The sequence below is a fragment of the Pipistrellus kuhlii genome, unplaced genomic scaffold (assembly GCF_014108245.1).
Source record: "Pipistrellus kuhlii isolate mPipKuh1 unplaced genomic scaffold, mPipKuh1.p scaffold_m20_p_2, whole genome shotgun sequence".
NCBI classification, from domain to species: Eukaryota; Metazoa; Chordata; class Mammalia; order Chiroptera; family Vespertilionidae; genus Pipistrellus; species Pipistrellus kuhlii.
The window spans coordinates 170,263,540-170,275,770 of NW_023425515.1; the positions used below are offsets into that span (position 1 = coordinate 170,263,540).

Sequence of the window (12,231 nt, forward strand, 5' to 3'; positions counted from 1 at the left end):
TAATGGCTAAATAAATAAATAAATAAATAAAAGCCAGCATAGAAAAAACAAAAATTAACTTCAAAGAAACAATCCTAAGAGCAAGCTTCTCAACAGTCATAACAGGAGCAATAAGACAATGGAATAATATTTTTAAGGAATTGAGAAAGAAGTTACTTTCAGCAAGGTGCTGTGGAATTCTATACAGCAGGTCCTCTATTGATGCTTTGTTTAATATCCTTTTGTTACAGTTTTGATGAGATGCCTTGGAACTTAACTCTTGTTTAAATCAATTAGCTATTGGTAAAATTGGTTTCATCATACTTTGTTCTGCCATAGTTCCAAAAACCCATTGATGGCATTAAGTGAGGAGCTGCTAAATTATCATTAGAAGTCAGTGAGCAAAGTAAAGACATTTTCAGAAAAATATTAAATTGTGGAGGTTTATCAGTATTCTCACGGAAATAATTGCAAAGAGGTATATTTGAAAAGAAAAAGAAGAAAGGTGTGAGATCCAAGAGGGAATGCTGAGCAAAGAAATTGGAAAATAGATGAATAAATCTAAACAAGCAATTATTGTATAGACCAATAATAATTAGTAATTTGGCTATATAAAGGCAAGATAGACCTTGAATATTGGACCACAATGAAATGTAAATTTGGAAGAGGGTGAGGAAAAATTGGAGTTAAGATCTTATAATTTGAAGAAGAAACCAAGATGGCGACATAGGTAAACACCTAAACTGCTGCCGCACACAACAACTTCAAAACTACAACTAAAAAACAAAACGGACATCATCCAGAACCACAGGAAGGCGGGCTGAGTGGAAATTCTACAACTAGAAGGAAAGAGAAAAGCACACTGAGACTCAGAGGAGGTACGGAAGTAAAGGCAGAGGTGTGGAGGCGCACTCGTGGAAAGGGCTGGCAACAGTATGTGGCTGGCTTTTTCAAGAGGGAGACAAAAGCTCCCAACTACTCTGAACTCCAGTTCCAGATGAGACTCTGGGGACCCAGATTCATACAGGGAGAAACTGGACTGTTTGGCAGCTGGCGGAACTCAAAGGCAGCTTTCTCTCAGAGGTGCTTGCAGCAATTACCAAGGGACACCAAGACCCAGGTGCCTCTTAGGGCAGGGCTGATGGGAAGCCATTGCTGTTTGCTCTGCCCTGAGACTCCGCCCCACCCCAGCTGTGCGCAGAGGCTTTTGCATATGAATGGCCTGGTCCTTTGAAAACTAAACTTACTTATCAAACTGCAGCTGAGTCAGTGAGACCCAGAACATCCCAAAGAAGGCCCAAGGCATCGCTTCTCATCTGGGCCTCATCTGGGCACTTCCAAAACCCAAGCAAAGAAGAGGAATCTGCAGATATCTCCATAGCTCCTGCCTGGTGGCCTCAGGTAGAGGCTAAATTAGCAACTCCTTGGAGATCCAAGAGCCAGTGTACCCAGGGGACAGAGTAGGACCATCCATATTACAACTCCTCAGATCCATAAGGGACACACTCACGGGCAGACTCAGTGAGCACCAAAACCCCACTGAAGCAAGTCTTGCCTCAGAGGGTGTCTCCAGCACAGAAGTTCTCCCAGCGTAGACACAGCTGATCCTTATAGCCAATTGGCCTGGAGGTCAATTCCTCTCAGTGATACCAACAACAATCAAGGCTTAATACAACAAGACTGTGCACACAGCCCACAAAGGGGTCCACTAAGAGTGTCCACCTCAGGTAACTGGGGAGGCTGAGCCACTGGGCCCTATAGGACAACTAGCACACAGGGCCATTCTGTCAATTCAGGGAAGCAGCCAAAATGCAGAGACAAAAGGTCACAAATGAAAGAAGTGGAGGAGAGCAAATGACTGGATATAGAGTTCAAAACCACAGTTAGAAGGTTTTTCAAGAATTTCCTAGAAAATGCCGATAAATTTAGCGAGACCCTCAAAGATATGAAAAAGGACCAACTAGAAATTAAACATACACTGACTGAAATAAAAAATAATAAACACAGATCCAACAATAGACTAGAGGATCACAAGAATCAAGTCAAAGATTTGAAATACAAAGAAGCAAAAAGCACCCAACTGGAAAAGTATAAAGAAAAAAATAAAATAAAAAAATATGAAGGAGCCTCTGGGACAATTTTAAGCATACCAACATCCGAATTATTGGAATGCCAGAAGAAGAGAGAAAGCAAGATACTGAAAACCTATTTGAAGAAATAGTGACAGAAAACTTCCCCTACCTAGTGAAAGAAATAGACTTACAAGTCCAGGAAGCGCACAGAACCCCAAACAAAAGGAATCCAAAGAGGACCACACCAAGACACATCATAATTAAAATGCCAAGAGCAAAAGACAAAGAGAGAATATTAAAAGCAGCAAGAGAAAAACAGTTAATTACCTACAAGGGATCATTCATACAACTGTCAGCTGATTTCTCAACAGAAAACATGCAGGCCGGACAGGAGTGGTAAGAAATATTCCAAGTGATGAAAAGCAAGAACCTACAACCAAGATTACTCTTCCCAGCAAAGCTGTCATTCAGAAATGAAGGTCAGATAAAGAGCTTCACAGAGAAGAAAAAGCTAAAGGAGTTCATCACCGCCCAACCAGTATTATATGAAATACTGAAAGGTATTCTTTAAGAAAAGGAGGAGGAAGAAGAAAAAGGTAAAGATAACAATTATGAACAATAGTTATATATTTATCAACAAGTGAATCTAAAAAGTGAATTAAAAATCTGATGAACAGGTTAACTGTGAATATAATAGAATCAAGGGTATAGAAAGGGAGTGGACTGACAATTCTCAGGGGGAAAAGGGTATGGGGTTAGGGGAAGAGACTGGACAAAAATCATACACCTATGAGTAAGGACAGTGGGGTGGAGGTAAGGACAGAGAGTGGGGTGGGAACCGGGTGAAGGGGAGCTATGGGGGGTAGGGGGAGAGAGGAAAAATTATAATAATCTGAACAATAAAGATTTATTTAAATGGAAAAAAAAGAAAATACTATAAATTAAAAAGATCTTTTAATTTGGTTCAGACAATCATGATGCTAATCTAAGACAAGAGTACCTTTGAAAACTTTAATAATAGTAACTACTTTTAATATATATATATTTTATTTCAGAGAGGAAGGGAGAAGGACAGAGAGATAGAAACATCCATGATGACAGTCATTGATTGGCTGCCTCCTGCATGCCCCCTACTGGGGATTGAGCCCTCATCCTGGGCATGTGCCCTTGACCAGAGTCAAACCCACGATTCTTCAGTCCGCAGGCCTATGCTCTATCCACTGAGCCAAACTAACTGGGGCAAAAATAATAGCTACTTTTTAAAATATATATATTTTATTGATTTTTTTACAGAGAGGAAGAGAGAGGGATAGAGAGTTAGAAACCCTACTGAGGATGTGCCCACAATCAATGTACATGCCCTTGACCGGAATCGAATCCGGGACCTTTCAGTCCCCAGACCTATGCTCTATCCACTGAGCCAAACCAGTTTCGGCAATAACTACTTTTTAAAAAACAAACAAAAAAAAACCCAAAGAGAATAAACTATATAATTTCCAAACTATGGACCAGGGGTTATGATTGCTTTTCCCTGTCAATAGCACCCTTGTAAACATGGTGGATGTCCCTGAAACCTGCTGAACTTTCTGTAGTAAGTGTGGCAAGCATCAACCCCACAAAGTAACACAGTACAAGAAAGGTAAGGATTCTCTGTATGTGCAGGAAAAGCAGCATTATGTCAGGAAGCAGAGTGGCTGTGGTGGACAGACTAAACTGATTTTCCTTAAAAAGGCTAAAACTACAAGAAGATTGTGCTCAGGCTTGAATGTGTTGAGCCCAATCGCAGACCCAAGAGAATGGTGGTTATTAAGTGATGCAAGCATTTGCAACTGGGAGGATATAAGAAGAGAAAGGGTCAAGTGGTCCAGTTTGAAGCTTCATATTTTGTTTTATTATTTGACAATACAATCTTGATATGTTCACTTAAAAAAAAAAAAAAGAATTACTTGATCAATCCAAAGAGACTTGCCATCAAGAAAGAAAGAAAGAAAGAAAGAAAGGAAGGAGGGAGGGAGGGGGGAGGGAGGGAGGGAGGGAAAGACATTTGGGGAAGAGCAGGTTGCAGTTTGAATAAGGAAATTGGAAAGAGGACATTTAAGTAAAATCTTGAAGGAGGTACGGGGATTTTTGCCATTGCATAGCTGGGAGAGAACTTTCCAAGTATATGAAAACAAATTATGTATGGTCCTAAGAGCTAAGTATGTCTATGTGAAATTAGCAGCCTTTGGAAGGTTTTGGACAGATAAATGAAATCATCTGATTTATGTTTTAGAAAGGATCACTTTGCTTCTTGTTCTGGGAACAGACTGGGTCTAGAAAACAAGAGTAAACTAGAGGGATTAGTTAGGAGGCTGTTCATGCAGGCAAGAGAGAAATAATGGATTATCTTCAAACAGCACCTTTAATTGACTAAAAGAATGTGTATTTTCTCCCTCTGTAGCTTCTCCCATCTTTACTGGTCATCAGCTTGGTTGCTACTCTGAATAACATCTGGAAGTGCTTGACCACAAATGGCCCCAGATTCTTCTCTATTTCATTGATGATACTTAATGAAACAGAAATGTGGTTTGGGATGTTTTTTGTTTGTGTTTTTTTTTTTTTTTTTTTTTTTTTTTTCATTCTAAATTCTGAAAGGAAGTAGCCAAGTGCTAGCCAATTGTGAAGTTCCTAAGATCAGCTGGACTCCCGGGATTGGGAGATTGGAGAGGCTCAGGGGTTTGCAGCCATGCATCCTACTCCTTACTTTATATTGCTCAGGCTGAGAAGCAGACTTCTCAGGTAAACTTATGGCAGCTCCTTCAGGTGTTCAGATTTTCTGAGTACCTGCTAGTTACTGAAGGGAGGGGTTTTGAAGGCTAGGAACTTTCCAAATATGGCCACAATTCAGTGGTATCACAGATATGGCAGTGTGCCTTGGTCCTTGTTCCCACTATCCACTGAGACAACCATGGTAAAGATGTAAGCAGATGAAATGCCAGGACTTGCTCTGCGTGACCGAGGGACTGGGGTGATACAGTAGTCTGTCCTTATCTGCAGTTTTGCTTTCTGCAGTTTCAATTACTTGCAGGCAACCATGGGTTAAAAACATTAAATGGAAAATTCTAGAGAGAAACAATAAATTTTAAATTGTGCCCCTTTTTGAGCAGTGTGATGAAATCTTCCACTCTCTGGCTCTGACTTGCCTGGAACATGAATCATCCCTTTGCCCAGCATATCCCCACTGTTTACATTACCCATCTGTTAGTCATTTAGTAGGCATCTTAGTTATTAGGATTGACTGTCCCGAGATCACAGTGCTTGTGTTCAGGTAACCCTTATTATAGTTAGTAACAACCCTTTTTTTACAGAATATTGTCAAAGAAAGGGCCTTTTATTATAGTATCTGTATATATAAAAGGCTAATATGCAAAGTGTCCCCTTATGAGTTTGACCGGGAACTGGGAGTTCGATCGCTTAATATGATGTGCACTGACCACCAAGGGGGTGGTGTGAAACAAAGGAAGGCCCTGGACGGCAGCCAGAAGTCCCTGATCACCAGCCAGGCGTAGGGACCCTACCCATGCACAAATTTCATGCACTAGACCTCTGGTATTGTTATAATTCTATTTTAATATTAGTAACTAGAGTCCCGATGCACGAAATTCATGCAAGGCGCTCGGCCCTCGCAGCCCTCGCTTCATTCGGAAGGTTGTTCGGCTGTTCGGTCTAATTAGCATATTAGCTCTTTATTATAATATATAGGATTGTTAATCTTTTACTGTACCTATTTTAATGAGTTAAATGTTGTATGTATAGGAAGAAACATGGTATAAATAGGGTTTGGTACTATTTGCAGATCCCACTGGGGGGATCCTGGAAGGCAGATGAGGGGAGACTGCTGTATTGGGCAGCAGTCTGATTTAACCATAGGCAGTAGAGGATCACTCAAGAGGCTTCCAAGTTACCTCCCATCAGGTAAGAGTTAGTGTGTCTGACTCTGTAAATATCCAGTACTATCATCTTACCAAAAAGAAAGAATTGAGACTTTATCCTCTAGGACCCTGGAAAAATGGCCAGAGTCTGTTGAAATGGAAAAATTAGCCATATCCTAGTTTTGGATCTCAGCTGAGTCATGGCATCTGTATGGGGGTGCCTGACCTTTTTCCCCTGGCAGCTGTTGCTGATTTGCCAAGTGAGATTATGTGTACCTTCATAAAAAGGCATGTGGCCTGGACATATGATCTTCAGTGTTTTGAATTTTATTTTAAATAAGATATGGCAAATGAAATTAGTATCAATTATCTGTCCCTACAGTTTTATTTTTTTGGTGTACAGGATAACACTCCAACCAACTGAGCCACCCAGTGAGGGCTATGACCCTGCAGTTTTAAGAAATCTTTATTTCTATACACAAGGACTTTAGTCATAATGGTTTGATATGGGCCAGGTGTACAGGTATCCTCTTACTTTAATACTGTAACAGTGGTCAGTCAGGGAGGGATGCGGGGTGCCATGAGGCAGCCTCACACAAGTCCCTGCTGCAAGTCCCCACCTCTCCCCCCCTCCCCCCAGAGGTCAGCATTTCAAGCCGCTTGGCATGCTGCGAGTGCAGCCTAGCATTCAGTCTGTCCCTTGGTTGTTTTGGATGTATGGACACTGGCTCTTTATATATATAGATTTTGCCCTAAAGCAAAGCAGATATATATAGCAAAGGTAAGATTTGGTAAACTAAAAGATTATCAGATTGGGGGAACTGCCCTCAGCTATCTGGCAGCAGGCAATAATATGTAGATAGATCTTCAGCCCTGCTGAAGCCCCAAGATTCATCAACCTTTTGATGAACTTCTTGCATTTATGACCTTCTGGAATTAGCCTCCAGCAAGTTATAAGATCTCACTGGTGCAAACAGTAATTGCTAACCCAGTTTAAAACAACATACTGCTCAGCCACAGAATGGTGCCGTTCCTTTGTTCCTCAATAGCCATTTAAGGTCTTTGGGCCATGGTATGTGGCTCTGTTTTAACTAACATTCTCATTGCAGTTGTCGGACAAGTAACCGCAAGAGCTTGATTGTGACCTCTAGCACATCACCTACACTACCACGACCGCACTCACCACTCCATGGACACACAGGTGAGTGCTTGAAGGTTAAGAAAGGTGAAATGAATGATGCCCAATTTTTTTCCTACTTCTCCTTTGTGCTGACTGAAGCATACAGAGCTCATGAGCATGCTTTCTATGTGTTCCATTAGTTTTTGACTTAGTTGTTTTGACCTATCCACATTTCTATTGATCTTGTGCTTATTTATCTTGGGACTCAGTACGTATCCTGGGGCCATAGCCTCTGTTCTACTGTGTTAAGAGTGCATTATGGCTCCAGTTATCTGGAGCCATGTGATAAAGGCTCCATTAACATTTGTCTACCATGCCCATGGATTAAAGCCAACAGTGCTGATTTTCTGCCTCATGGGATTTCTGATAACTGATCCTTTGTTAGAGCAGGAGTCAACAAAAGAGAGAGAAATATTTGTGTCATATTGACATTGACTTCACATATTGGAATTGAAGCAAATGATTTTGTGCATTCAGACTCTGCTTTATTTGGACTCCTCCAGACAGTATAAGGACTTATTTACTTGCCTCTGGAATATATAAAAATCATGAGGCAGACAACCTAATTTGAGTTAGCCATGTATTTTGCTCTCGACATGTATTCTTATATCCCAGGGGAACCAGATGAGGTAACTCAGCTTTGTTGAAAGGGTACTGCTTTATAGTGGAAGTTCCAGACCTAGGGGTAATGGAAATGGAGCAGACTTGAAACCATAGGAAGCCATTTAGAACTTGCTGCCTGGTTTTGGTAAGCTATGGGCTTATCTGTTTTTGGGCAATAAAAGAGTACCAAAGTAGTGAAACAGTCAGCATGAAGCTGAATAAGATAAGTATGTTCCACCCGGGTTTGTCTCTTTGCTCACAGTTTACTGTGTCTTGGGAGGGAGAAAGGGAAGGTGCATGTGGAGTAGTTCTTTGAGCATGTTAAGAGCCTAGTGATTCTGAAATTGATCTTTGTCCTTTATAGAAGGGTCTCACTTTACTGGAACCAGATCCAGGTATTCAGTGTGCTCATGGCCTTTTTCCAAGAATCAGTTAAACTCTCAAACACTAACTCTTACATTAGAAGACACCATCAAGAGCATGGGAGTGGGGAGATGGGACCCAAGGAATTGAAGACATACTTGGCCTTTAAAGCAAAGGTCTTATTGGGCTTCCATACTTTCCCCAACAAGATTGACTGGGTTATACATTCGCTCAGATAGCACATTCTACCCTGGAACCTTGTAAAAACTCAGCATATATCTGAGTTGCCTTTTCATCAAATAGAAGTAAATTCAGCACATCTAAACCTAGTTTTCCAACTGTAATGTGAGTACTGGACAGTAATTACTATTGGCTGCTCCTCTCTGAGATGATTATCTCTCTATTTAGATCCCTGGCAGTTAGAGTTTAGAACTAAATCTTCCCTACTCAAGTGGCTCTGATTGAGAACATCATCAGGCTTTTTCAGCCTGGCTGGGTCTGAGGACTCTAGCTTTGAGTTAATATCGGTAACATGCTCAGTATCATCATCATAACTGTTAGTTATTAATATCTCTCCTCAGCCGGGGCCGGTTTGGCTCAATGGATAGAGCGTCGGCTTGGGGACTGAAGGGTCCCGGGTTTGAATCCGGTCAAGGGCATGTACCTTGGTTGCGGGCATATCCCCAGTAGGGGGTGTGCAAGAGGCAGCTGATCGATGACTCTCTCTCATCGATGTTTCAAACTCTCTATCTCTCTCCCTTCCTCTCTGTACAAAATCAATAAAATACATTTTAAAAAAAAATATCTCTCCTCAAATCACTGCAGAAAATTCAGGTAGATATAATTATATATATCTACCATTGATTATTATACAAATAGTTTCGCTGCCCAAATATTCTCTGTGTTCTACCTGTTCATTCCTCTTTTGCCCAATCCCTGACATCCACTAATCTTTCTCTCCATAGTTTTGCCTTTTTCAGACTGTAATATAGTAGTTCAGGCTGGTTTATTTCACTTAGTAATATGCTCTGAAGATTCCTCTATGTCGCCTGGCTGGTGTAGCTCAGTGGTTGAGCATCCCATGAACCAGGAGGTCATGGTTCAATTCCTTTTCAGGGCACATGCTCAATTTGCGGGCTTGATCCCCAGTGGGGGGAATGCAGGAAGCAGCCTATCGGTGTTTCTCTCTCATAGATATTTCTATCTCTCTATTTCCTCTCCCTTGCTCTTCCTAAAAATCAATAAAATATTTTTTCCATTTTTTTTATTAAGGTATTATATGTGTACATATCTTACCATTGCCCCCTCCTACTCCCCTACATACCCCTACTCCTCGGAGTTTTGCATCCATTGGTTATGCTGATATGCATGCATACAAGTCCTTTGGTTGATCTAATAAAATATATATTTTTAAAAGATTTATTTATGTCTTATCGTGGCCTTGAACTCATTTTTTATTTTAGCACTGAATAATGTTCCATTGTCTGGATATGCCAGTTTATCCACTCACCTAGTAAAGGACATCTTGGTTACTTCCAAGTTTTGGAAATTATGAAGGAAGCTGATGTAAACATCTGTGCAGAGTTTTGTGTGGACTTAAGTTTTCAATACACTTGGGTAATTACCAAGGAATTGATTGCTGGATCTTATGGTTAAGGGTATGTTTAGTTTTGAAAGAAACTGCTCAACTGCTTGATACAATTTCAATCATCTTAAATTTATTGATACTTGTTTTGTGTAAACTTTGTGGTCTGCCCTAGAAAATGTTCCGTGTGTACTTGAAAATGAATATATATTCTGCTGCTTTGGTGTGAAATGCTCTGAAAATACAATTAAATCCATCTGATCTAGTATGTCATTTAAGGTGGTTGTTTTCTTGTTGATTTTCTGTTTAGATCTATCCATGATGCCAATGGGTGTTAAATCCCTCACTATGACTATTTTACTGTTGATCTCTCCCTTTATATCCATCAAAATTTGCTTTGTATATCAAGGTGTTCTTATGTTGGGTGCATAAATGTTTAAAACGGTTATATCCTCATGGGTTTCTTCCTTTATCATATGCAGTGTTCTTCTTTGTCTCTTACCAGAGCCTTTTTTTAAAATAATATTTAGTCAGATATAAGTATTGTTACCTCAGCTTTTTTTAAAATTTCTATTTGCATGAAATATCTTTTTCCATCCCTTTATTTCAGTCTGTGTGTATCTTTCATTCAGAGGTGGATCTCTTGTAGACAGCATATATATGGTTCTTTGGAGCACTGAGGCCACTTTTTTCCTTAAACTTTAATTAATTAATTAATTAATTTATTTATTTATTTAAGAGAAAAGAGGAAGAGAGAAACATCCTTGTGAGGAAGAGATACATTGGTTGCCTCCCACACGTGCCCTGATTGGGGATACAATTCCCAGGCATTGCCCTAACTGGGAATCAGAGGTGAAATCCTGGTTCATAGTTTGACACTTAACCACTGAGCCATACCAACTGGGTGAATATAATGTGACTCGGTATCATTCTTTCCTCTTTCTTATGCTTAGGATTCTTGGATAATTTAAATATATGGGTTTATGCTGAATCCGGTTTGGCTCAGTGGATAGAGCGTCAGTCTGCGGACTGAAGGGTCCCAGGTTCGATTCTGGTCAAGGGCATGTACATTGGTTGCGGGCACATCCCCAGTGGGGGGTTTGCAGGAGGCAGGTGGTCGATGATTCTCTCTCTAATCGGTGATTCTAACTCTCTATCCCTCTCCCTTCCTCTCTGTAAAAAATCAATAAAATATATATATTTTTTAATTAAATATATGGGTTTATAGTTTGGTTTTCTATTAAATTTGGAAAATTGTCAGCCCTTATTTTTTCAAGTATGTTTTCTGTATTTCCCACTCTCTTCTTTTTTTAAGGATTATTAGGCTGCTTGAAGTTGTCTCACAGCTTATTGATATTCTTTGTATTTTATTTTTATCAGCTATTTTTCTGTTACTGTTAATTATATGTGACATATGTATGTTCTATGAATACCAGCTTTATTTGAGCACCTGGAAGATTCTTTATATTCTACCCTCTAGCCAGTACCACATCTGGCCTTGGAAAGTCATGTCCAGGATTTCCTGGAGGCTTTGGCTGGGTAGTTTTGGGAACCAACAAAGGGCATCTAGCTTTACATGTCAAGAATCAAACTGAGCCGGGACCTGTTTGGCTCAGTGGATAGAGCGTCGGCCTGCGGACTGAAAAGTCCCAGGTTCGATTCCGGTCAAGGGCATGTGCCTTGGTTGCGGGCACATCCCCAGTGGGGGGGGTGCAAGAGGCAGCTGGTCGATGTTTCTCTCTCATCGACGTTTCTAACTCTCTGTTCCTCTCAATTCCTCTCTGTGTAAAATCAATAAAATATATATTTTTAAAAAGAATCAAACTGAGCTTATGAGTTAATCCTTGAGATGACACTTTTTAACCAGTTAACTGCCATGATATTTTGTTATGTTTTGTTTTGTTTTGTTTTTAAAGGTATTCTTTCCAAATAAAGTTGTTTGGGGTTTTTTTTTGTGTGTGTGTATGTTTTTTTGTTTGTTTGTTTTTACAGAGGAAGAGAGAGGGATAGAAAGTTAGAAACATCAATGAGAGAGAATCATCGATCAGCTGCCTCTTGCACACTCCCTACTGGGGATGTGCCCGCAACCAAGGTACATGCCCTTGACCGGAATGGAACCTGGGACCTTTCAGTCCGCAGGCTGACGCTCTGTCCACTTAGCCAAACCGGTTTCTGCTGCCATGATATTTTGAATTTAAATAAAAAAGTTCCACTGCTTGTGTCTATGGATGCTTATGGCATACAAATGGTTTAAGGCAATAGTTGGCAAACTCATTAGTCAACAGAGCCAATTATCAACAGTACAACGGTTGAAATTTCTTTTGAGAGCCAAATTTTTTAAACTTCTAATGTCACTTCTTCAAAATAGACTCGCCCAGGCTGTGGTATTTTGTGGAAGAGCCACACTCAAGGGGCCAGAGAGCCTCATGTGGCTCACGAGCCACTGTTTGCCGACCACAGGTTTAAATAATAGATTTTTTTTTTTTAAAGGCCTCGATAATTCCGAGGAGGCCTTATCCTTATTAAGTCTTGGTTAAC

The 12,231-nt window shown here is 40.3% G+C and overlaps 1 protein-coding gene and 1 pseudogene across 13 annotated transcripts in view; both read left to right on the plus strand.

Moving 5' to 3' along the window:
• MAST2 (microtubule associated serine/threonine kinase 2) overlaps positions 1-12,231 on the plus strand; it is a 153,191-nt gene that overhangs the window by 109,020 nt on the left and 31,940 nt on the right. For all 13 annotated transcript variants that reach the window (XM_036444123.2, XM_036444126.2, XM_036444127.2 and 10 more), the window contains one exon: positions 7,072-7,163. In XM_036444123.2, the coding sequence (XP_036300016.1) occupies positions 7,072-7,163 (92 nt within the window). The remainder of the gene's footprint in view (positions 1-7,071; positions 7,164-12,231) is intronic.
• Positions 3,553-4,033, plus strand: LOC118724830 (annotated as a pseudogene).